Genomic DNA, 27,118 nt, shown 5'->3' with positions numbered 1-27,118 from the left:
GTAAACCATGGAAATGTTAACATACCAAAATTTACCAAAAACTATCAATATATAATAAGTCATTCCTGGCAGTGAACCACGTAATGGAAAATGTAGCCCAAGTGTCCAAAACGCCACTTTTTTTCCCATTTTGCAATAAATAAATTGAATAAAAAGTGATGAAAAAAGTTAGTGCAGTCCCCAAAATGGAAGCAATGTAAACGTCATCACGTCCCACAAAAAAGACGCCTTACACAGCGCCATACGCAAAGTATGAAAAATTTGTTGGCAAAAAGAAATATTTTTCATACAAAAGATACATTTATTTTTTTAAAATCCTATATAAATTCGGTATCCCTGTAATCGCACTGACCCAAAGAATGAAGGGGAGTTGTCATTTGGACTGCGCTGTGAAAGCCGTAATAACAGAGCCCACAAGGAAATGACACATAATCCCTAGGAACAGCCCATCCCTTTCTAATGAACGAATTTGGGTAGTCCGCTCAGAGAGTTACACTTGTATGTATATGCATGATAAGTTGAACCTCTTGGGGAGTTTTTGTACTTTTTTCACTTTCATGTGTTTTTATCGCTTCACAGATTATCCGGAAGGTGGATAAGCAGACGGCTTTGTTAGATGCAGACGACCCTGTTTCTCAGCTCCACAAATGTGCGTTCTACCTGAAGGACACGGAGAGAATGTACTTATGCCTTTCTCAGGAACGAATAATCCAGTTTCAAGTAAGCGCTCACCCCGTCAAGATGCCGCCGCGTTTCCTGCCGCGCTTTTCTTTTTTTTGTCATTCTCATTTTTGCAGCTTTTAATGTAAACTTTTTTTCCTTTTCAACCTAAAACTAAAGGCCACTCCATGCCCCAAAGAGCCAAACAAAGAGATGATCAATGACGGTGCCTCATGGACAATCATCAGCACAGACAAGGCAGAATATACGTTCTATGAAGGGATGGGGCCCGTACACGCACCCGTTACCCCTGTGCCAGTCGTAGAAAGTCTTCAGGTAAGGAACAACTTTTAACTTGTTTGTATCTCCACGTTTGGGCACATGTTATAGGATGAACAATATGGGAGTGTTCACATTTATCCATGCAAGTCAATGGGAGCGTTGAATACAGAGCTGTATAGACACGCATGCATATGGCCCGGGAAGAGGGTCAGTGGCTGCCTGTTTCGGGGGATGTTGGTACGACATTGGTTGTGGACCTGTATGTATCATGTATCATATCCGCAGGACTGTACACAATACCCCATTACTAATAAAAAAAAAAAGTGGTAACTATTAAATAAGGGTATGGCTGGGAGAAGCGGTAGAGCATGCCCACTGCTGTGCTTGGAGAAGCGGTAGAGCATGCCCACTGCTGTGCTTGGAGAAGCGGTAGAGCATGCCCACTGCTGTGCTTGGAGAAGCGGTAGAGCATGCCCGCTGCTGTGCTTGGAGAAGCGGTAGAGCATGCCCGCTGCTGTGCTTGGAGAAGCGGTAGAGCATGCCCGCTGCTGTGCTTGGAGAAGCGGTAGAGCATGCCCGCTGCTGTGCTTGGAGAAGCGGTAGAGCATGCCCGCTGCTGTGCTTGGAGAAGCGGTAGAGCATGCCCGCTGCTGTGCTTGGAGAAGCGGTAGAGCATGCCCGCTGCTGTGCTTGGAGAAGCGGTAGAGCATGCCCGCTGCTGTGCTTGGAGAAGCGGTAGAGCATGCCCGCTGCTGTGCTTGGAGAAGCGGTAGAGCATGCCCGCTGCTGTCCTCGGAGAAGCGGTAGAGCATGCCCGCTGCTGTCCTCGGAGAAGCGGTAGAGCATGCCCGCTGCTGTCCTCGGAGAAGCGGTAGAGCATGCCCGCTGCTGTCCTCGGAGAAGCGGTAGAGCATGCCCGCTGCTGTCCTCGGAGAAGCGGTAGAGCATGCCCGCTGCTGTCCTCGGAGAAGCGGTAGAGCATGCCCGCTGCTGTCCTCGGAGAAGCGGTAGAGCGAAATTCATATGGGGCACCTGTGCTTTTCCTGATCTCTAGGAGGTTAGGATACACAATGGAGGATTCTTAGGTATTCCAGGCACTACTACTACCATAACTGTACAGTATATGTGTATGGCTTATAGGGGGCTCTTAGAATTCCCCATCTCTGGTGTATTTACCTTCTTTGATGGAAAACCAGCACCGGAGATCAGATCTACTACTCAGAACTCTAGTAATAACACCTCCTGCTCCTCTGATAACAATAGGGGATTTCTGCTCATTCTGGAATAACCTGATTTTACATCTACCCACACAAGGTCTTATTATACAGCTACACAAATGAGTCCCCGGGAGGGCAGAGGGGATTGAATAGGTTGTGTAATATTCTTTATCCACTGATCCACACGTTATACTTCATCCATGGTATAGTTGTGTATGTGGGGCCCTTTATAGCGGGAGATTTTTGGTTTCACATACTGCATAACACAAAGTGTGGAGGGAATCTCTGGTGTATTTATTATCTTAAACATATATTAATCAGAATTTGGTAATGTTTTTTTTAATGTATTTTCTATTTTTATTTGTTTTTATTATGAATTTTCTTGTGAGCAGCAATGCAGGGTTTCTAGTCTGTATTGTCCCAGTGGTAAACGTGAGGATATCCAGAGTTTCCTGCTTGTATAGTGTTACTATCCTACTTTATCCTCCTGCTGGAGGTCTACATAGAGAGCTCTGCTTATGTTGTTCAAGCCTACACAGCAAAGCCAACAGACTTAAAGGGGTATTCCGGGAATATGAACGTCTGATACAAAAACCCATGACGCTATAAATAAATGAATTGAACAGAATTTCATGTCATTAGTCACAAAATGGAGCTTAATTAGTTTGATTTCATGATTCACAAAATTGTATAGCCTCTAAAGTATGAGAAGTTATCACAAAGATGGCTGCCACTGGAAACTACAAGTCCCATGAGCCTTTAGTTCTCAGTAACTCCTCCCAGTGATGATCTGACAGGTTTTCTGCCATTACCACAACACTGGCCATACTGGATGCACTGCAACCAACCGACTACAGGCAAACATAGTGGTGATCACATGACCTGCCCAGGCAGGTGCAGGACATGTGATGTGGACATGTGACCAGCAGCCAGTAGATTTTTAATTCTTCATTAGTCAATGTCAACAGCATTTTCTGCTAAGAAACATTTTTGTCAATTTGCTCATCATTCTATCCCCTGTCTTACAGCTGAATGGAGGTGGAGATGTAGCAATGTTGGAACTAACAGGTCAGAACTTCACACCAAATTTGCGAGTTTGGTTTGGGGATGTGGAGGCAGAGACTATGTATAGGTATGTTCTACTTCTTTATTTATTTTTTTGTTTTTTATTTCTCTATATGCTGCTGATTGACATTTTTGCCCAATGTTTAACCCAATGCTGCATGAGGGTGCAGAAGCAAGTGTATGAAGCGGCCTCACGGCCGAGCCCTCTTCATACGCACTGAGTGCTTGCTGTTAACACCCGCGATCGGTTTTGGCACCCATCATGGTTAACCATTTAAATGCCCCTGGCAAAGCCGCACGGGGGTTTTGATCCATAGCAGTGACAGTCTGGAGACACTGACATTCCCTCATTCAGCACAATCTATAACAGTGTACCCATAGCACACTGTTATAGATCAGTGGGAATATCCTCATATACTGCAGTATATGTTGGTGTCAATTAGGGCATCTCACTGAACTGGAGTGCAGGAGAGAGGCAAGTGCTGATTTAAATTTTCCATTTTTACGCCAGTAGCAGTTGACTGTAGTTGGTCTGTGATTATTGAACTTTGTAGTCTCTGGATTTCATGGACCGACCACAGTGCTGACTACAGGACTTCATACAGCAGAAGAAGAAAGGGGCTCCTTAGATCATATACAACTACAATGCACAAAATCCCGTCACTGGTATTGTGGTTGGTCCGTGAAGCATGGACTGACCAGTCATCTAAAGCAGCCCCGAGTCTAATAGACATGCACCAATGCATCGCTTGGCATTACTTACAGTGGGGGAACAAATATTTAATTGGCCACCAATTTGTGCAAGTTCTCCCCCTTAAAAAGATGAAGCCTGTAATTGACATCATAGGTAGAACCTCAACTATAAGAGACAATATTAGAAAACAAAGATGATTTGGGGCTTTCACTGGGTAACACGGACTTTCAACTCCCTCCAAAGGTTTTCTATGGGGTTGACATCTAGAGACTGGCTTGGCAACTCAAAATCGACAATGTGATTTTTCTGTATTTGTTTTCTCATTTTGTCTCTCATAGTTGGGGAAGGGGGGGCGGGGGGAGGGGGGGAAAGTATCTTTCTAACCGTATAAATGTTCTATATTTCCTCTACCCAGGTGCGCAGAAAGTATGTTGTGTGTCGTCCCTGACATTTCCGCTTTCCGAGAGGGCTGGAGGTGGGTCCGCCAGCCGGTTCAGGTGCCAGTGACATTGGTTCGGAATGATGGCATTATCTATTCGACCAGCCTTACTTTTACATACACCCCAGAGCCTGGACCTCGGCCTCATTGTAGCGCAGCCGGAGCTATCCTGCGAGCCAACTCAAGCCTCCTGGCTGCCAACGATCCAAGCACGAACAGCGAGGGAAGTTACACAAGCGTCAGCACAAATTCTACCAATGTCACGTCATCTGCGGCAGCCGTAGTGTCATAACCACAAACTTTTGTACCCGGACTTCAGCTGACTTTAAGTTTTTTTTTTTTTTTTTTTTTTTTTTTTTACATGAAAGGACATGTATAATGAACTTTTTTTTTTTTTTATTCCGTTTTTTTTAATTTTGAGCTTTCATGGGAAAATCGTTTCTCCATAATTGTTCATAATGCCTGAACCTTTCGAACTGCAAGTGCCGAGCCTAAAACTTTAAAGCCACAATAATAAATGGGTAAAAAAAAAAAAGAAAAAAAATTATGTAGATATAAATCGCCACTCAAAAGAAAAAAAAAACAGAACTATTTTTTATCTGTATTTTCATTTGAGAGGGGAGGGGGGGGGGGAATAAATGGCCAGAAATAGAGAATGTGGCTAGGAGGTAAAACCTCCAAAATAATGCATCGATATAGTTTTTATGGACCAAGGGAAAAGAAAAAAAGCTTTAGTAAAAGGTACATTTTTTTTTATTATTATACCACAACTTTTTGTTACCAAATAGTTTTATTTTCTTTTTTTTTTTTTTTTTTTAAGAATAGTCTGGTTCCAAGCTTGAACATACTTGTGTAGCCTAATTATCATAATCTTCCAGTTACAAAAAAAAAGGAAAAAAAAAAAGATATATTTTTGGTCAATGGCTGGAATTTTTTTAAAGTTTTTTTGGTTTTATTTTGGCATGTCAAACCTTGTAAAGGGCAGCAATTTATAATTTTTTTTAATTCTTTTTGTTTTTCTAAGATGATATGAAGTTTGTGCGAAAGCTTTAAGAAAAGAAAAAAAATGCCTCTACCTTGCCTGCAATACAAACGTGTGTATACGGATAATACCGTCTGTTCAGTTGTCGTCTAATATCACCCGTTTTGTCGTGTAAGTCCGGAGGGGTTGACCCGTGGCTTTCCAGTCGTTGCTGAACAGGATCTACTTTTAATTGCTAATGCCTAATGCTCATAGAGCAACAACTGAAGACCCACGATGACCCCTCCCCCACATCCCCCCCCCCCCAATGTATCTAAATGTATATATATGATTTCTCTCGTGTCGCCTTTTTGTTGATAAAGAGGGAATAGCAACTCTTTGCGATGAAGAAGCGGGTGTATTTATAGAGACTATTTATGGTCCAGAAACCCCACCCCCCCACCCCCACCCCTCTTCCTAAAAAAAAAAAAACTTACATGCAAACTACACATGGCATTTAAACAATCACTTTCATATCGTTCAACTCCATCGCATCAGATATGGATATTTTTATTTAAGTATTTTTAAGTAAAAAAAATAATTTTTAATGTTTTTTGAGGTTCAGGTTTTTAAATCTTGTACATAACCTGTATTAAGTGTAAGTTAAGTTTCTTATTACATTTTTTTTTTTTTTCCCTCCCTAAGGCTTTTATTGCTGTTTTTTTTTTTCTTTTTGCCTTACTGGCACTAGGCTCTGGGACTTTTAAAAACCTGTACAGTAAAGAGATTGAGCTGAAAAAGTGAGCAGGTTACCAAATATCTTTCTGCACTGGTTAGAAAGTAGCTGTCGTCTCTTAGATTTTGGGAAAGTGTTGTGTGGTATTGTTGTATTGATTTGGGCTAGCCTATAGGTTTACTACTCTCTATGTCACATCACTCGTTATTATTGAATTGGTAGGCTGCATTGTTACGGATAGTTGTGCTACCTCCAGAGATTCTTCCTGGCCCTTTTTTTTTGGATTTAAGTTAATAGGGAAATTTATTATATAATTAAAGAGCACCCCCTTCCCTCCTTGCGGTGGATACAAAGGCTAAGACCTTCTAATGTATTTGGCAGGGCCTGGTGTAGATTTACTAAGATACTTGTGAATGTTTGCAGACTATAGCAAATATATAGGTACACTCTGCCCTGGCCGCACCCCATTCTGCCCCCCCCCCCCCCCCCCCCCAAGTACAAGTCCTGATAAATGACCCCCAATGAATTTGAAAAGTACCACCTTTTTTGTGTTGGGTTAAAAAAATGTACCTAAAAAATTCCCCATCATTTGTTAATCTATTATATCGGACAAGTCTTATACTAAATCTCTTGTGATGGTACTGCAAGACCTAAAGGGGGAGGTTTACAGCTTCTTGGTTTTGTTGTTCCTGAACATTTGAGTCTAGATTGTGTTTTTTTTTTTGTGGGTTTTTTTTTTCCGTATACCTCTCCTTTTGCCAGTTCATGTTAACCAGACTACAAGCAATGTTCACTATGTGCAGTGTTACTCTTACCTATGTAAGATATATCTTGCCAACAGAGAATGTGTAAGTAGAATATTGATGGAAGGAGAATATGACTTCTGACTACACAGCTCTTGTTTGTAGTCTGTTACCATGGAGGACTTCATGGTGAGAGATTAAATGGATACAATTTTGTACTTGAAATGTATGGGGACAGCAACAACAAAAAATCCTCTAAAGGTGGATAGATTTTAAGTGTGACCATGAACATATCCATCCAAAGCTGGCCAACGCATAGACACATTTCCACTATAGTTGTGCCAATTACGTACTACAAAAGAGCCCTATCATAAGGGCTGAAATTGTTACAAGAGCCTCTTATTTTGAGTGTATGCATTACAATGTAAAGGTTGTTTCCAAATCCATAGAAATGACATAATTTGTGCAAATTACCACAACTGATCTTTGGTCTTTCCTCCGACTGTGCCATATCTTAGTGAGGTCAGCTATTTTATGGGCGTGGCCAAATATCGCTTAATAATTAGGGTCTAGTATTACATCAGCATGTACGTTTTCGCTGGTCTTTATGAACCATGTTAAGCACTTAAATATACAGTAATTATGTAGTAAAGCACTTTTCCTCCTTTGCCGTATTCCAGACAAGTGAATAGACATCACATGAGAATGGTGTGTGTTCTCGTGACCGCTGCAGGGACTATATAAAGCCGTCTGCAGCGTCTTCCAGAGAATTCCTTGAACTAGGGAATAGGGTGGTGCAGCGGGATGTTGTACACATTAACCTTACTGTTTAACGAAGACCAGTTAGAAAAGTGTTACATTATGATTGTAATCAAATGAAAATTTAGTAAAATATGCCCCTACTTATACGTTGGCCTACGCCCTGCAATTTGAACTTCCTCGATTGTTTACAAAAAGATTGGACGTTTTGATTGACACCAAATCCTGTTCATCTCAAGTGAGATAAGACCTGGTATAGGAATAGAAAGATGCCAATCTCCCCAAACTTGCTCTCTGCTTTTGAAGGTGTACGACACCTTAGCGTTGTTGTTGCCAGCTTTGGTACCTCTCCGCCTTGCTGGCACACTCACACTCCTGAGGTTATTATATGAAAGGTTTTGACTTCAGAAAATTGCCATGGTCGGTGGTCCGTGTTGGCTGTTGCTGCTCTTCTTTGGTCAAGTTTGGGTGGGGTTGGGGTTCTACTCTTACATGGCCGGAAGAATCTGTTGAGCTGACACCAGCAATCGCAACAATGCAGATTATCAATTCACAGGAAAGTTCCTTTTACATTAATTTCCGCTGCCAAACTCCCTCCCTCCATTATGGCTCACCCGGAGGGTCCCCTGGTTGCATAACTTCATTAATCTTAGTAAGGTGTAAAATAATCCATCCTGGACAGAACCGTTTTTTTTTAATATATATGTGTTTTCCATTTAGGATTCTACTCAATAGGTCAAACTATTTACCGACTCTTTGATTTTGTAGGATAGTCCTGGTTACTGGCCTAGTATGCTGAGCCTGATTTTTCTATGCCTTTTTGTGTGTGTCCTTGAGGTAGTGGGACTGCCATAGACCACGTGTTGTAGAAGTCTCTGTATGTTAGTTGGGGCCTTTACCCTGTTCTCATATATTAATGCAAACTGTACCTTTCTATCACTGTGCCTGTCACAAAAAAAAAAAAATCCCATTATAAGAAGCATTTTTTTTTTTTAAATCCGGTCATTGGTTTGACCATGCCTAATTTTTTAATCCTTTCTTTGCTAGTTTTCGTAGCATCACGTGCCTTCTCAGCGTGCTTCTTACCGACATTAACCAGCAAAAAGATCCAATCTTTTCTCTAGCATTATACTACGTCGTCTCGTATGTGTCTGTCCTACGTTTATCCCGTATATATATTTGGTGCAAATGAAGAAAAAAAAATAATACATTCACAACCGAGAAATTTCTAAATAGATCTCGGCGTTAGCCTTTCTTTTGTGTTTGTTATATTTGCCGTTTTTTTTGGTTGTTCTCTTTGCTCGTTGCTTCTAGAAAAGAAACTGCCTTGCCCTCATCTCTGTCAGTGACCAAGAACTGAATCCATTGTGGCCTTATCTCTTGGCTTTTTTTTTTTTTTTACTTTCCTGTGAATAGTTTTTACTGGAATTCATGTTGTCTCGACTTCTTCTTTTCCTCGCGCTATTAACGTGTACTAGTTGGGTTTGATGGTTGGGGATGTGTTTTGTGTCTTGCAACGTGCCGCCGATTAACTTCAGCATTGCAAGTTTGTTACCTGCAACAGATGTATCATAATTACCAAAGGATTTTTTTTTTTTAATTTTTAGGGTTTGGTGGGGAGGGGGTGGTGTTATGTTGCCTATAGCCTTTTTGAGTGGCTGCGCAGAAATTTAGACAAATAGACCAGCAATGATGTTACTTTATGTTGTGTCTCTTGTATATATCACCAGCAGATACGACCCAAACACTACAAGACTACATGGACGTGTAATTAGATCAGTTAGAATCTGATGATGCTGTATCTCTAGGGCCGTCTTCCATAGTTTGTGTCCGATGTATAGCCAGTGACCCATTGCGATAAATATTACTCTTGATGGTCTGCTGCATTGTAACTGTGCGTGGTCCTCTATGTAGAATCTGTGAATGTGTGATCAACCAGAAACCAGTCTAACATTTTTTTTAAATTTTTTTCCTGTTTTTATGCTGAATGGGTGGAAATGTCGGCCATGTTTTACTCCGCTACTGGACGATTTGTGTTAAATGTACTTCAATATTTTTTTAACGTCTTTAATGGATAACCCTTCGATGTTCAAGTGTCGGACATGTCTATGTACATTTTGCCAATCACTCCAACGCCAAGGATAAATGTGTTTGTTAAAAAAAAAATTTTGGATAATTTTTTTTGTTTTGTTTTCATTACCCTAGGGCTGCCGGTATGAAACCCGAGCAGTTGTATTATGAAAGCTTGATGTATACCAAATAATTTTTGCTAATAATTCATGTTTTTTTTATGATTGCAGATTTGTATTGGTTTCCTTTTGTGTATGCCTTTTATGTATTGAACAAATGTATGAATTTTTTAATTATTGTGCCAGGTGTTCCGATATCGTCTCACTTTCACAGTGATATTCGCCATTGAGTGACTCAAATGTATTTGCGTAGATACCGTAACTGAACAGTTTTCTGATGGCTAAAAGCATCTCGGTGGAATGAACCACTAAGTGTCTTCATGCCTCAGAGATGCTCTTTGTCGATATAAGCCCTGCCCAAAAAAATTAAGCTGTGAATTGTACCATCTTTTATCTGAGATTGTTTACCTGAATTTTCTGCTCACACAACTCCTTAAAGGGAACCTGTCACCAGGAGACCCATTTTTAGCACTCCCCCAGTCCCCTCAGAGCATAGTACATACACTGCCAAAGTGTTTTTGTATTAAAAATTGGTTTTACAGAAAAAAAGATTTTATATTGTACCTTTCATTAGCATCTGCTGTTTGACTAGGAAGTTGCCTATTGGGAGGGGCTGGAAAGGAGCAGTTCCCCCCCCCCCCCACCCTTGCTGCTCCTCCATGTGACCTTTTCAAATATATGAAAACACCCATCACTTGGCTTGGCGACGCCCCCTGCTCCTCTACAGCCATTCCCGAGTGTTGGGTGTTATTCATATATTTGAAAAGGTCACATGTTTCCCAAGGGTGGGGGGGGACTGCTCCTTTCCAGCCCCACCTAATTGGGAACTGCCTAGTCACACAGCAGATGCTAATGAAAGGTACAATATAACATATCTTTTTTTCTGTAAACCTATTTTTTTTTTATACAAAAACACTTTGGCAGTGTATGTACTATGCTCTGTGGGGACTGGGGGAGTGCTAAAAACGGGGCTCCTGGTGACAGGTTCCCTTTAAAGTGGAGCTTTCTTCTCCTTCTGCGGTCCCTTCAGTAGTGGTAATTCTTGTGCATTAGGAATTTTTTTTTTACTCTAACCCGAGAAATCGGTTCTATTGGATTTGGCGCCAAAAATGCTAATCTGGCTCCAGACTGTCAGTTGGATAGTCCTAGCACCACCCACCTGACAGTTGAGAGGATATTAAGAACTGAAATGATTACTCTGGGGTTGAGGTAAAAATTCAGCTGTGCCAGAATCGGTGGGGAGGCACCTATTTAAGGATTTAAAGAGGGGAAGCTAATATATGATATAGTCTCATCTCTAAAGTAAGGAAATTCTCTCATTGGACTACGGGGGTGGGAGGCTCTTGTATATTAAACATATCCATAGCCCCCCATTTACGTGAAGGAGGCTTAAAGAGTGTCATTTTTGCATTGTCCCCTATTATTGAGGCTTACACAGTGGCCCTAGTATGACCGAATGACCCAAGTACATAAAATACTCAATATTTCATAGATATTCACGTGTTACTCGTTCCTGGTGAATCGTTACATTCTCGTGAATATCGTAAAACTTCTGCCACCTCTCTATGCATCTAACACGTTCTCTTTCAACTTGCATTAAAAAAAAAAAATAGTCCTCTTGGTTTATGGAACCTCTGGCTTGTTAATGGGTTAAATTCAAGTGGGGTTGCTGGGTAACCCTTTTTGGATGATATGTGTCTCTTGTTCCTTTACCCCCCCCCCCATCTTTGGGTGTAATCTCGTTGGCTCAGTAAACTGCTCCAATGATGTCTTATAGAGAAGCCAACTTTTTTTTACTTCCAGTCTAGAGGAGTTGGAATGTACATCTGTTTTTTTTGTTTTTTGTTTTTTTAGCAATAAAATAGTTCAGCGAAATTTTATTTCTTTTTGCTCCGCTCAAAGAAATGTTCACCAAGAACGAAAATCTTCTGCTATTTGGGTGTCTGAATAAAAGGTTTAAATGCGAACACGTTAAGTGTTTTATGACTTCCTATGTTTTCTCGTATGTCTCGCTATTACATGAAGCACAGCCACATAATACAGAGTAACTAACATGTTAAGAGCTTTGCCGTCATTAGCTTTGCTTAATGTGAGCCAGATCTTTAGTCTGGAATCAAGGTGCACTCTATTCTCCTAAACCTTGGCAGCAAGGTTTACATTTTTATACCATTGTCTAATCCTTGTAACTGTTTTATTTGTGTATATATTTTTGACAATTTTACACATTAAATTTTGTTAATGCTCTATTTCCACAGACAAGTGTGTCATATTCCTTTTTATAAAAAAAAAAAATGTTGGTACCATGGTGAATGTCTCACGCCAGCAGAAGAGAGCATTTTATTTCTGAGCCAAATGCGAGGGGTGGGGGTGGGGGGTCCGTGGTTTCATGGTTGCGACATGAAATTGGTAACGTGCAGGGTTATGTAACAGGTCAGCAATTCTCAGCAGAAGTTCTTTAACGACCCATCCAAACTACGCTGGCAAAGAAGATAAACCATAGATGTTTATAAATTGTGTAGTAATGAGGAATGAGACTGGTAAAAGTTTTGGAACAATAAAGTCACAACACCACCTGAAATCTATCAGAAATTAGAAAGCAATCCAGATACTACACCCCCTTTTTTTTTTTTTTTAATTATTATTTTTGGTCATCGGGTGAAGTGGAAATGTAATCACCCTACATGCTGCTCCTACACACTGAGAAATTCAGTTAATAAGGCACCAACCAATCTACCTAAAAAATATTTTGTAGGTAAAGACAGGGATTGCATCCTACTGTGAATTTTCCGACTCTCCTCATCAATGTCGGCACAAAGTACTATCTATGTCTACATTCTTTACTGAGGTGGTGCTACACTCTACTAGGAGACTTGGTGATAGAGGATCGCTATCTGTAGATATTTTTGTTACTCATTGCTCGAGTACTTATCGGTATCAGGTTCTTTAAGAGCCATTCTATATTTGCCCAAAGTAATATTGTGAGTAATGCAGTACTATCTGTGCCAAAGTAACATACAGGCACAAATTGTTCCAGAGTACTATCTGTGCTATTATTTTAGTAATTACTCTTGTCCAAAGACTTTCAAATACTAAAAGATCATGAGCAGGCGCACCACTCCAGGCCAGGGTCACATAGGTAAGTAGATCTCAAGTGTAGCTTTCGTAAATTACATTTCTACATTTTTCACCTCGCAGGACTCTTGGGCCACTCATTGTATGTGTTAGGACAACCGCTTACACTCTGCATATGACTGCATTACAGAAGTATTTTACTTGCCCATGAGCGAGTGCAGTGAGAATAATGGGTTTCCCAGAAAACTGACAAGCTTGGTTCAGTCCAGTGATGAGAGGCTCAGCCCGGGAAATCCCTCCAGCACTTGTAGCTTTATACTCAGATTGAACTCTCTCGTGGGCCAGTGGCCCTATGTGTATACAGAGGGTGGGGGGGTTTTCTTCTGTATCTGAGGAGCATGGAGTGGGGTTCAATTCCATTGGATTCCTAATTGATGCCCTTTTCCTCCTAAACAAATAAATAAATTGCAGATTGAAAAATCATATTTCCATATCGTCCCCCATGACGGCCCCCTGGAGGTTGCTTCCCCTTCCTCTGTAGGGACAGGAAATTGAGAGTATTAAAAGGCCCCACCCTCAACCTCCCACCAGTGTTTTTCCTGTCCCTACAGGGATAGGATTGAGAGTAAACCTCTCTCTCCTCCATGGGGGGGGGGGGGAGGTGGAATCTCGTACCCCTCGTGGGTGCCTCTTCCCCCGGGGCTTCCCTCGTCCAGCCTCTTTAGGGAGTCCTACTTGGGGTCCTCAGGCTCCGGTTGCCATTGGGCAGGTGCCAGTGGCTCTACGGATCGTTCGCGGGTCCGCGGTAGCCGGCACATATGCCCTCCTCGGTGCGCGACGTCACTTCCGGTTTTGCCGGAACTGACGTCAGAGGCCTCAGCGTCACGGCCTAGGGGACGGGCCGCGGAAGATGACGTCAGACGCCGGCAGCATGTATAAGACCGCGGTGTAGTCGCTGTCTGCTGAGGTCTATGGCAACAAGATGGCTGAGGAGGCTGAAAATCGTTCCATATCCCTGGGTTCTGTGAGTAGGACGTCTGGCTGAACGCCGATGTTACTGGCACTATATGCTGTGTTTGGGAGTCGGCTTTTTAATTAACCCCTTAACGCTCAGCGTCCGATATATCGGACGCTGAGCCCATGCCGGTTCAGCTCAAGATCTGAGCCGAACCAGCATCGGGAAACACGGGGTGCCGGCTGTAACTAATAGCCGGCACCCCAGTGTAACACCCGCGATCGGAGTTGACTCCGATCGCGGGTGCTTAACCCGTTAAATGCCGCGGTCAGCGCGACCGCGGCATCTAACATGCCTCTGGGGGGTCTTTCCCCCACGATCGGCCCCCCCGAACCGTTTTCGGGGGGCGCCGATCGTTGCTATAGTAACTCTGGGGTCCGATCTGGACCCCAGAGTTACTTGCTAGAATTGCCAGTAAGATGGCGTCTGTGACGTCATCTTACTGGCACAGTGCCAGCCTATGCAAGTGTATAGGCTGACACTGATAATACTCTGCAATACATGAGTATTGCAGAATATTATCATGAAGAAGCAATCAGAAGATTGCTTCTTCATGTCCCATGGTATAAAAGTGAAAAAGTAAAAAAAAAAATGTTATTCAATAAAAAAATAAAGTAATAAATCACTAAAAATGCCCCAAACCCCCAAAACATATAAAGAGACATATAACTAAAAAAAAAGTCTAAATCATAACACAAACCCCACATATATAGTATCACCGCGTCCGTAACAACCCGTAGAATAAAAGTAAATCATTATTGAACCCCCACGATAAACGCCGTAAAAAAAAACTGCTATAAACCTTCCAAAAATTATGATTTTTAGCTATTCAATCCCACAAAAAATGCTATAAAATGCGATCAAAAAACCATGTGTACTCCGACATGATACTGGTGCAAATTACAACATGTCCCGCAAAAAATAAGCCATCAACCAGCTCCGTAGCCAAAAAAGTAACAATGTTATGCCACTTGGAAGACGGCAATACATAAATGATAGATTTTTCCCCACATTAGGGTTTTGTTTGACAAATTTAGTAAAACGTAAGAAAATATATTCAAGTCTGGTATCCCCGTAATCGTATCGACCCATAGAATAAAGATAACATGATTATTAGTCTATACGGTGAACACCAAAAAAAAAAAGAGTAAAAAATCCAGTACAGAATTGATGCTTTTCTACTCCTGCACTCAAAAAAAAGTTCCTAAATTTTCATTATTAAAGCTTCAAAAAGTCCACCGCATAAGAAAGTCAGAGGAAATCCTGTATGTGTAGATACTGACGATGAGCAACCTTCATGTTCATATGAAATGGATATTGAGGAGTCTGATTTCATGCAACAATCCGTACCTAAAAAATGACCCTAAATATCTTTTTCCAAATGAAGATATGGATGGGCTTATTAAAGCATTACGAGACACCCTTAATATTGAGGACACAGTAGAAGAAAGGTCCGTAGTTGACGAATTGTTTGGAGGTTTGAGAAGGAAGAAAGTGAGTTTTTCCAATCATTGAAAATCTGAAAGATCTTGTTTTGGATGAGTGGAAAGACCCAGAAAGACGTTTAACAATCCCCAAAGAATTTAGGAACCGTTTATTATTTGACCCTGAGGAGACAAAAATTTGCGATAATGTGCCCAGAGTTGATGTTCCCATTTCCAAAGTTGTCAAAAAAACTGATTTACCCTTTGAGGATTCTACCCAGTTAAAGGATACTATGGATCGGAAGTCAGACTGTCTGCTTAAGAAAGCATGGGAGGCCTCTATGGCGACTCTTAAAACTAATTTTGCAACTACCTCAGTTTCTCGCACTCTTTTCTTTTTGTTAAGACAGCTTGAAGATCACCTTAGAGAAGGTACGTCTAGGGAAGAGATTCTAGATTCCATCCCATTACTGAAGTCAGCAGCAGCCTTTTTAGCAGACGCATCGGCAGAGACTATTCGTTTTTCCTCAAGGGAAGCCGCATTGTCAAATGCAACCAGAAGAGCACTTTGGCTTAAGCAGTGGTCAGGAGATGTGCGTTCTAAGGCTAAGTTGTGTAGCCTTCCTTTTTCTGGGGAGTTTTTGTTTGGCGCAGAGCTGGATGATATCCTGGATAAAGCAGCTGACAGTAAGAAAGGGTTTCCGGAAGCGAAGCAACAGACAAAGAAACCGTTTTTTTGTGGCATTCGCTCAACCAGAGATCAGCAGAGATTTAAGGGCAGACAAGCATGGAGACAAGGATTTGGGAGTACATGCAGAGGAGGAAAAAGCAAACAGTTCCTCTTCAGTTCCACAAATAAGCAAGAAAAACGGCAATGACGCCAGAATGGGGGGGAAGATTGAAAAATGTTCACCCCCAATTGGAGAACATAACTTCAAACAGGTGGGTGCTCTCAATAATCAAGGACGGTAATTTTATAGAGTTTGTGTCACCACCCCCTCACCGATTTGTACTATCCAGGCAATCCTTAGACAAACTAACAGGTCTCCTTTGGGAAGAAGTTTCCGGTCTGCTGAAGCTGAACGTGATCAGTCCAGTCCTCCAAGAAGAAAAAGGTATGGGTCATTATTCTCCCTTATTCCTGATTAAAAAAAACAAATGGAACCTTCAGATTAATCACAAACCTGAAATTATTGAACAAATGGGTAGCATACACCAAATTCAAAATGGAGTCGGTGAAGTCTGCCACCCCTTTAATATCTCACAACGCGGTTTTATGCACCTTGGTCCTCAAGGATGCATACTACCATGTACCCATTCATCCGGAGTCACAGAGATGCTTACGGTTTGCAGTGTTGTCACCCTCAGGGGAGGAGTTTCATTTTCAGTTTACCGCATTACCCTTTGGTCTCTCTTCAGCTCCTCGGATCTTCACCAAGGTCATGGCAGAGGTAGTGAAATATCTTCGAACAGAGGAGATCTTCGTGGTACCTTACCTAGACGACTTCCTGCTGATTGGAGACTCGGTACGTCACATGGAGAGTCAGAAGAAGACAACAATAGAGATATTGCAATCCCTGGGATGGATCATAAATCTAGAAAAATCGGACTTGACCCCAAGTCACATAAAATAATTTTTAGGGGTATCCCTGAACTCTGTAACACAAACCTCCTATCTTCCACAGGAGAAAGCGGACAAGCCTCTTGGGAAGATCAGAAATTTCCAGAAGAGGAAGTCAGTGTCAGTTCGAACAGTGATGAGTCTGCTGGGGACTATGACATCTTGTATCCAGAGTGTGGCCTGGTGCCAAAACCACTCAAGGACCTTACAATCCTGGATCCTTTCAAAGTGGGACCGAAACCATCACCATTTGCACTTGTCACTGGTAATTCCTCCAAAAGTGAAAAAGTCATTAGATTGGTGGAAGAGTCCCAGGAACCTTCAAAGAGGAGTGGAATGGATACAGTGGCCATTGATCCAGATTCAGACGGATGCCAGCAGTTCCGGTTGGGGAGCTCTCCTACCAGGAAAATATGTTCAGGGTCGTTGGTCCTGGGAGAGAAAACAAGTCTCTTCAAACGAAAGAGAATTGAGAGCAGTCCTGGAGACACTGGAAGCTTGCACCGACAACTTGAAAGGGCATCACATAAAAATAATGTCAGACAATACCACTACTACAGAGGCACGGCGGAACCAGATCCAGGGAACTGCTAAAGATATCCCAGGAAATATTCTCATGGGCGGAAGAAAATCTTCGCTCAATCTCAGCCATCCATCTGAAGGGCTCAGAAAATGTAGTGGCGGATTATATCAGCAGATCTCAGATTCTTCCACACGAGTGGAGTCTGAACGAGGAGGTTTTTCAGGAGATCATTTCAAGATGGGGATTACCAGCCATCGAACTGTTTGCCTCAAGGAAGAACTGCAAGGTAGAGAAGTTCTACTCACTAAATCCAAGAGAGGCCCCTTGGGGGCTGGATGCGTTCTCACAGGTCTGGATCTGGCCGAAGAAGAGTTGGTTCTCAATTCTTCAGAAGTTAACAGTGGACCTTCCATTCATTCTTCCCGAGAGGCCGGACCTTCTACATCAGGGACCAGTCCTGCATCAGTACCCAGGGTTTCTAAAATTGGCAGCCTTGAAAACGAAGGGACTATCATATAAGGTAATTAAGACCTTAAAAAATAGTAGGAAACCAGTAACTCATGCCATATATCTTAAAATATGGATAAAGTTTTGTTCCTCGTCTAAGGATATGCCTAATCAGGATTCTCCTAATGTATGTCAAATCCTTGATTTTCTACAGGACAGGTTTGAAAAGGGGCTTCAACCTAGCACCTTGAAAGTCCAGGTCTCGGCCCTGAGTGCATTCTATGACACCGCACTTGCAGAACACAGGTGAGTTAAAAGATTTTTCCAGGCCTGTACACGTCTACATCCTACATCCTCAGTGGGATCTATCTTTAGTCTTAGACGCCCTAACTGAGCCCATTTGAACCAAATGACTCTTACAACATAATAATAATAATAATTCTTTATTTATATAGCGCACACAGATTACGCAGCGCTGCACAAGCATGTCAAATTGGTCCCTGTCCCCATGGGGCTCACAATCTAAACAACCTAACAGTATGTTTTGAAGTGTGGGAGGAAACCGGAGTACCCGGAGGAAACCCACGGAAACACGGAGAGAACATACAAACTCTTTGCAGATGTGGACCTGGGTGGGATTCGAACCCAGGACCCCAGTGCTGCAAGGCAGAAGTGCTACTCACTCAGCCACCGTGCCGCCCTTCATGCGTCTCTTGACTTTAAAGACTGCCTTTCTTATAGCCACCACAGAAGGTTAAGTGAGTTGCAAGCCTTGTCTATCTGTGAACCCTATTTGTCTATATCTGAGGATAGGATTACGCTTAAGCTTGACAGAAATTTCTTGCCTAAGGTTGTCTCTAATTTCCATAGGAACCAAGAGATTGTCTTACCAACATTTTGCCAGCATCCAAGAAGTCCTATGGAGGAGAAATGGCAGGATTTTTAATCTGTTCATTCAATTTGCAGGAAAACATAAAGGCAAGAAGGCTTCAAAAACCACAATTGGACGATGGATTACTGAAGCCATTAAAAAATGCTACAAGGTCAAAGGTGTTCCCCTACCGCTTTCAGTCAAAGCCCATTCTACTAGGGCCATGTCTACATCTTGGGCGGAGCGAGGGGGAGCCTCTATTGAAGAGATTTATAAAGTTGCCACATGGAGCTCAAATACTACCTTTGTTAAGCACTATAGACTTAATGTTCTAACTTCCAGAGATCTGGCCTTCGGCCGGAAAATACTTCAGGCTGTGGTCCCTCCCTGACTGGGCATAATTTGGTATGTCTCCAGGGGGCCGTCATGGGGGCCGATATGGAAAAAAGGAATTAGTCTCACCGGTAATTCAGTTTCCATAAGTCCACCATGACGTCTCTATTTTTTTCCCTCCCACTTGTATAAGAAGTTTTATGTTTTATCTATGTATGTGAAATTAACGTACTGAATACATTTGAGTTGGATCCTATACCGGTGTAGTTATTTGATAAACACTGGTGGGAGGTTGAGGGTGGGGCCTTTTAATACTCTCAATTTCCTGTCCCTACAGAGGAAGGGGAAGCAACCTCAAGGGGGCAGTCATGGTGGACTTATGGAAACTGAATTACCGGTGAGACTAATTCCTTTTTACTGTTATTTGCCTCCCCTAGACGACACAAACTTTGTGGAGTGTATAACAGCATTGCATGTACAGCCATACAGCGGATATGCTATGCACAAAAGCCTGCGCCCACTTTGACCCAGTCCTATATAATCAAAGGCAAAGGGGAATATCTGTAGAGATCCTGGTTCTCTGTGTGCCTCTAAATTTCTTTGATTTTCCTATTTTAAAATCCATAAAAAAGTAACCCCCCCTCCCCCCCTTTCCCAATTGATTAGAAACAAACCTGGTGAAGTTTTCTGGACCATATGTATATAATATAAAGGTGACCTGTCACTACACAAATTCCCCAAGCCCACAGATAGCACCTTCTGTAATATGTATGTCCCCTGGTGTTTTTTTTAGTATATTTCTAGAATCCGGCATGAATGAAAAATCATCTTTTTTTTTTTTTCTTAAGCAACCAGACAGCCGGGCAAACTTCCTGCAGTCAGGTAACCCATGGAGTGGGCAGAGCAAACTGACTGCAAAAGGCGGGGGCCTTTTGCAGTCAGTTTGCTCTGCCCACTCCATGCATCTGATGTCCAAGCCCTGGGCCATATGGATGGAGTGGGCTGAGCATACTGACTGCAGGAGGTGGGGTTACCTGACTGCATCATATTAAAGATGATTTTTCATTCATGCTCATTCAGGGGAGATACATATTACAGAAGAAGGTACTTTCTGTGGGCCTTGGGGACATTAGTGTGGTGACAGATATATTTTTATAGTGAGCATGAAAGCAGCTTGGCTTTTACATGTCTCCATTGTTTTGCCTGTAGTCCCTCTTCTGTCAGCTGATAATATTCCTATAATTCACTTCTACCTTCACAATCTCTGTAGAAAGTGCCACATCTGTCAGGTTTTTATATACCCTTAGTAGGTACATAATAGTATTGTCGAACTGCAGTCCCAGGCCTGGCCACTAGATGGGGCCGAGCTGCAAATCTGACTCCCAGTCCTCAATACTCAATATCAATAAGTCAGATATCAATCTATATCCCGGAAGGTGGGGGGGGGGGGGTGCAGTGCTACCTGTCTACTGTGGGGAATATAAAGTATATACTCTACATGCATTGGTAATGTGGTAATGCATTTTGCATTTTATGTTATATGAATACACCCTTAATGAATGAATTTGGAGGTGCTGTATATACAATATATTGTAATAAATTGGGGGTGTTATACTCGCTATAATTCATTACAGGGAACTTTATGTAGAAGAATAAATTCATGAAACGCTTGTATGCAAATTGGCATATATATAATAATATAAGATGGGAAACTAAAGTGTGTGAGGGGGGAGGGAGGTTGTGTCACAGGGTCTATCTAGAGCTCTGGGTCTAATTTCTCAGATACTGAGATAGTGCCTCTCTGCACATTCGTTGCTTTCATGCTGCTGATGCAGCAGAGCCAACCTGGCTCCATAGATGACACTTCCAGCAAAGCTGACCCCTGGTCCACACTGAAATTCCAGTGAGCCACTGGGTCAGATTATCACAACAAAGCCAACCAAGCTACAGCTCTGCTAGAGTTATTCCAAAAGAAAACAGAGTTTAACAATATAATAAGTATCAGTGATTTACTCACTCAAAGTAACTCAAAAAGGGGCAAATTGCAGCAAGTTTTTATTGAAACACGAATTGTTTTTTAGTAACTAGGATGCTGTGAACCTTCACCAGTAGAAGCACCTGGTCCATGAAATACACCCAGAATATATGGAACAAATAAGTTGTAAATAAGCCTTGAAGGTCTAGTAAAACCGCCAAGTCACCTGTCACTAAAGGGTTAAAGCTATGTTGCAGTGCCACACACAACCTGTGGACAGAGGGGGCACTGTTTTCCAGAGAATAAGCCAGCGCATTGAGCAGTCATTGTGTCGCCGCAGTATGTGTGTGGACAGGATGACTACTTTATGTAAGTTCATGGCTAGCATCCAAAATAACATGAGGTTGTACAATCTGTTATTCATAGGTTTTCTTCTGCTTCCATTACAGCACCTTATGCTTCCTGCAGAATGTCGCACCTGCAATTATTACCACGTTCATGGCTTTAATTGGGGAACTGATTACCTGGGAGTAATGTATTTAGCATCGCTGTCACATCCAGGAGGCACAATCCCCGCGCACAGCTGTTGTGTAACCTGCGCGGCACGCTATGGGACATGTGTATGAGACCCGTCTGCCTGTGACTGCACAGGAAAGGCCGGAGCTCGGAGTAATCGGGACACTTTGTATAACCGGTGATGGAGGAAATATACCGTAGTAAGTGGTTATAGTGAGCTCTCTAAGGCTGAGGTCTAGAGGGACTGCTTCATGTGGGTGTATAGACCGTCAACTTTATAGCACTGACGGCTAAGAAAAGCAAATGACTGGACCGTACCATGTGACTAGAATTTTCAACGGGTGTAGACACCAATTACGTTAGGAATTTGCAACAGTCAAAGAAGGTCAAACACAAACCGCTTTATCCTGTTTGCACATCCAAGTACAAGGATTATTTTTCATAGGAGATCTGATCAATTGTGGTTTGTAAATGCGCATCATGTCCCATGGTACCCGATGGCCGGACACTTTCTCACCGTCTAATACCCGTATTTGAAGCCTCTGCTCCTCTTCAGGTAGTACTAGACCAGGACGGTCAAACTTTTGTCAAGGGCCTCATCATCAATGGGTAAGGACCGATTCACTGCAGCTATGGGATGGGAGGGGGGAGGAAGGGGGGAGAGGGGACATGTTAGCTTTATGCTTGAGATTCGAGTCTGGAGTAGGAGCTCCAAAAAAGAACTGACCTTAGTTTTTGTGTAACTACTTTTAGAGATCCTAATCGTGGCCGTGGCTGTGGAGCTTGAGGGCCACATAAAATGAGGTGACGGTCCTTGTGTTTGACATTAGTGCACTAGATATTACATGATTATATCCATAAGTTTCCAACTCTTCAGAGGACTTCACACCACAATATCTTCTTGATGGTCTCTCTCACCATCTAGCGCATGGCAATGATCACGGGGCTTTGTATCCGGAGCGGAGGCCTCATCCACGGCCTGACAGGTCTCCAGCAGGTGGTGTGTGCAATAAAATTGAGGGAGAGGCTGAAAGTTTAGGTTTCTCCCTGGGGCAACCCCATTGTGTAGATGGGGATCTCTGATGTTGGTCGAGGGGCGCCCTTGGTGGTATACAGCCTGATCCAGGGATCACTCAGGAGCACATTGGTAAAGCACAACTTACAGTCCTTTATTGGAACTGGGCAACGGCAACAACAGCAGCAAACTACAGCTGGGAAGAGCTGGGTTGGATCTGCTGGTGGATCTCTGCTTTGGGCCTGGTCTCCTGACAGGCCAAGGTGTCAGGGCGACATGCCACAGACACCTCTGATTCCTTAGATCTCTGTAGCAAAAGGACCCCAAGACCTCTCTAGAAGACCTGGAACTTTCCATCCACAAGGGGCTTTATAAATTCCCTTTGCGGCAGCTCGTTATCCAACCAGCTTGCTTCTGACATTACAATGATACTTGAACTCTGATTAGACAATAGTACTTCACAGGCAGAAACTTACAGCTGCATTACCACTATTGTACACTGGAGGCCCTCAGTGAGTTGATCACTCTCACAGAGAAACCTTTTGCATGTAGAGGGATTCGAGTTTGCAACACCTGATTAACACTTGCATCGGCAGGGGTGTTGCACAAACACTTCATAAATACATGTGCAAGCTCCAAAGCCGTTCAGACACAATGATATATCTGGGCCACTGTGTTCCAGTTTCTTACTACGCTTCAGATTTATGAGGTGTCACACAGTAAAGACAGTCTTATGCTGGTTGGTAAATCTGTCTAGCCATACTTTGTAACTACTGTTAGTAGATCTAGTTTACAGCAGAATTTGATTGATTCCCCCTTGTCAGAGCAGCACCCATTTTATTGTATTAGTGTTAAACCCTTCATAAACACAGCATTTAGGGAAGATTAAATTCTCATCTTTAAAATGACATCGTCACAATAAACCATGTTTCTAGCTGTTACAGAGCCAAAGATATGGGCATCTAAAGTGACAGTCCTCCTCCAGCCTCTTAAAAGTGAATCATCTGAAGTAAAACTTTTCTGAGCTAATTTTCCAACTTTTTTTTACAGGTAAATGGGTGAGTTTTAATACAAAATAAGGAAAGCTAGAAAGGACATTTCATCCACCTACCCGAGAGGCTAAGGGTGGTGGCACACGTGGCGTTTTGAACCGGTTTTTAGTCATACGTTTTCAGTTATTTAAAAAATGCATTCTTTTTTTGGCCGTTTTTAATTAAGATAATTGGGAAAACTGGATAAAAATGGATGCGTTTTTTTAACGAACTGAAAACGCATGACACAAAACGGGTTCAAAACGCCACGTTTGTCACCACCCTAAGAAATTGCTTTTATTCTAGTGGGGTTAAAGCTAGTGTCAGTCCCTTTAGTGGGGAACATGACTTGGACTGGCACTCAGCCGGACACACCCAGGCCCGGGGAGTGGGTGACCCCTTCCACTGACCCATAATTTGGTTTTTGTTGTTTAAAAAAATATCTAAAAAAAAAATGTTTTATTTTTGTCCAGAAATGATCCTAAAACTGAAAGTGTGAAAACAAAGTATAAAAAGGTAACAAGGTTTAACATAACATCACAAGGTTTTCACTCACTAGGGGAAATTTGAGTATCTTAGTTTTGTTGTTGTCTGTGGTGCTGAAATTTGCTCCAAATGTTCTGAATGTCACACAATGCTTGATGAATTTAGGAAATTTATGATTTTTTTTTTTGCAACTGTCTGCTATAAACCAACTCAACAGGCCACTTTTCCCCACCACTTTAGGAAGGAGTATTGTAAAAATCAAAAATTGTGCACTGACATGCCCAAAAAGTTGAAAATTAAACTTTTTAATGCTTCGTTTTTGCACACGTTCTGCGTACTTTTTTTTTTTTTTTTTGCAAAAATTGATTCGCACAGATATTGTACATTAGTCAGTAGAGGAGTGTGAAACACTGGACATTATTAGGGCAACCCCTTTTTTGTTTGCACATGAGAGCAAACATTGGTGTTATTTTTGTTTGTTTCCTTTTGTGAATAAGGAAATAAAGTTCAGATACTCTTTGATGTAAATTCTACAAGACTAGGACTAATCCCTTGTTACTCAATAGTGGATCATATTTTAAGTGGTTTGGGACCTTCAGCCATAAAATCCTTGAACATCTGTTCCCGCTCTCAATACACATGTACACAAGAGACATTTCAGGACCTTTGAAGGTCCTCCAAAGGTCTTGAAACCACAGATTGAAAGCAGGCAGAAGGGCCACATCCTCCATTCCCCAAGAGTACCCAAGAGATTCTAGTACCGTCTGTAGGAAGTGATTCCGGACTGGTAGGGGCGATAATATTCATACAGCCATGGGTAGTCCTAATTTGCTCCTGCTGTTACGGAATATGACGCCACCATATATTTAAGCTTTGACATGTGTCTGAACACAGAGCATATTATGTATCTCCTCTTGATATTATCACTCTGCTGCAGGACCACACTGGAGAGGACGTGTTAGCTCGTCCCGTGTGACACTAGATGGCAGTATTTAGTTGCACACCAGGTTCCTGCACATAACATAGGAGCCATTAATCATTTTGGCAGTGTCATTTTCTGTATAAGTTTCTGTATAATTCAAAGGCACCAGATAAACAGGCTTCCCACAGAATTTTTTTTTTTTTTTGTATTTTTAATGTGTTAACTAATGCAGTCGGTACAATGGTGTGCAGCAAGTGCGAGCGCTGGAAGATAAAGAGCAATGGTTGAAGGTTACACAGGTGTATTCAATCACACGGATGTTGGAACAAGTTAAAAAAGCACAAATAGAGATATACTTCCAAGCAGCGAGCAAGGACAAACATAAGTAAATAAGAGACAAAACATCGTTTGTTACTTGGCAAGGCTGAATGTAGAGGATCATCTGATCCGCTCACGGGTCACAAGTTGCCATCAGTTTGGTTACATACAATGGGCAGCAGCCTGAAAATGTGTTTGTCAGCTCCAGCAACACGAGAGTATGTTAGCAAAAAACATGTCTATATGTTATAATAACGTCATAAAACCCATAGTATACATAATACAAAACCCTCAGAAGTTAAGGGTCCCTGATGCAGATACATATGAAATGGGCCCCAAAACCTTGGTGAATCTGTAATATTCGCCGAAGAGAAGAAATCTGCTGATGTGCAGAACATGTCTAGTTCTATGTGAAATATTTGTCATCTCTTGGATCACAATTTTACGCTAGTCCATATCCTGTTTCCCAAAATTCTGCATCTCGCAGGACACAATAAGATAGACTGACATTCGGAGGAAGAAAACTTTAAAGGAGCCGTGTATAGATTATGGTTTTTATTGCTCGGATGGTTCTGTAACATAAAAGTGGCATCTGTGGTGATGGGATTTTTATTTCTATTACAAGATGTTTTATGGATGTCGGAGTAGTAGTCTATGAGTGATCTGTGAAAAACGGTTCTGATTCGAGCACGCTCTACGAGGATCAGTCACAGTGATCCATGAAAAAGTATAGCCGTGCACATCTGATCTAAAGAGGTTGTAGTACGCTCCCTCGAGCCGTGCCCCGCTCACACCGATGATGTCAAGGTTTTGGATTTTAGGTAAATCAATATTTCAACAAAAAATTTACTGCTCCCCTGAATTCTAGTTCAGACAGACGGATATAAAATTGTTAAGTTTCAGTTTCATCGGTAATAGTCTGACACCAGGGACCCCAGTGATCAGGAGTTTTCAGAAGCAGCAGTGCTCTTACATCCCAGGACTGCAATGTCACATGACTTGATGGCAGTTTAGTCCCGTTTTAGTGAGGTCCTATACCTTAGTGGGGTCCTATAGTTTCAGGAAGTTGCAGTGCTCCGACTTCCAAGGACTGCAATGTCACATGACTTGATGGCAGTGCAACACCCATGCCAATACATAGGCAGGCTTGTAGTTGCTAATGGCGACCTCTCCAGGTTAGGAGCTGTTGGAGGGAGTCATGAACCCTTTAGTAAGTTTCTAACATTGGGTCATTATATAATTGCAGCTGTAACCTCTGCCTGTACAGGCAATCGTTAAATGGGTGTAAGATGTTATCCCATTATATGGCTGTATTGTAAACTGGAGTGTGGATGGAGAGGTGCTACCACCTGACCAGGGGGAGTATAAAACCCCTGTGCAGTGGGAGCACAGGTTTCTTTACCACAAGCTCTTTAGAGTCTGCCAGCAGTCCAGACCACATGGACTGAGTGAAAAGAGAGACAGTGCACAGCACACCATCAGTGCTGACACAGAACCCAATCCCAGGACCAAAGTCAGGAGACTCTAATCCAGAGCTGCAGCTTCCACAGTTTGGGCACAGCTCCATCTCCATTATCCCAGCCTGCATCTACTACCTGGATGGTGCACTATTGCTGAGGACCACTCTCCATGATCACTCCAGTACCAGAATCTGCTGATGACCATTTGGGCCCGTTGCCTGCTCCCTGTTTTTCAATTAAGAACCATGAGTTGATTTGCACAACGTTGCCTCCGTCTGATCCCTGGATACGGCTGTCTACCACCACGGGCTTCCCCATCCATTACCCAGGGACCTATCTTACAG

At 42.3% G+C, this 27,118-nt stretch overlaps 1 protein-coding gene across 3 annotated transcripts in view; it reads left to right on the top strand.

Annotated features, from left to right (window-relative positions):
- RBPJ (recombination signal binding protein for immunoglobulin kappa J region) overlaps positions 1 to 4,698 on the top strand; it is a 35,868-nt gene extending 31,170 nt beyond the window's left edge. For all 3 annotated transcript variants that reach the window (XM_072132490.1, XM_072132458.1, XM_072132518.1), the window contains 4 exons: positions 580 to 720; positions 841 to 996; positions 3,188 to 3,291; positions 4,334 to 4,698. In XM_072132490.1, coding sequence (XP_071988591.1) covers positions 580 to 720; positions 841 to 996; positions 3,188 to 3,291; positions 4,334 to 4,649 — 717 coding nt within the window. In that variant the 3' untranslated portion in view covers positions 4,650 to 4,698. The remainder of the gene's footprint in view (positions 1 to 579; positions 721 to 840; positions 997 to 3,187; positions 3,292 to 4,333) is intronic.
- Positions 4,699 to 27,118: the final 22,420 nt, after the last annotated feature.

Source organism: Engystomops pustulosus, chromosome 1, assembly GCF_040894005.1.
Source record: "Engystomops pustulosus chromosome 1, aEngPut4.maternal, whole genome shotgun sequence".
Classification (NCBI taxonomy): Eukaryota; Metazoa; Chordata; class Amphibia; order Anura; family Leptodactylidae; genus Engystomops; species Engystomops pustulosus.
This window is presented reverse-complemented; position numbering and strand designations above follow the sequence as displayed.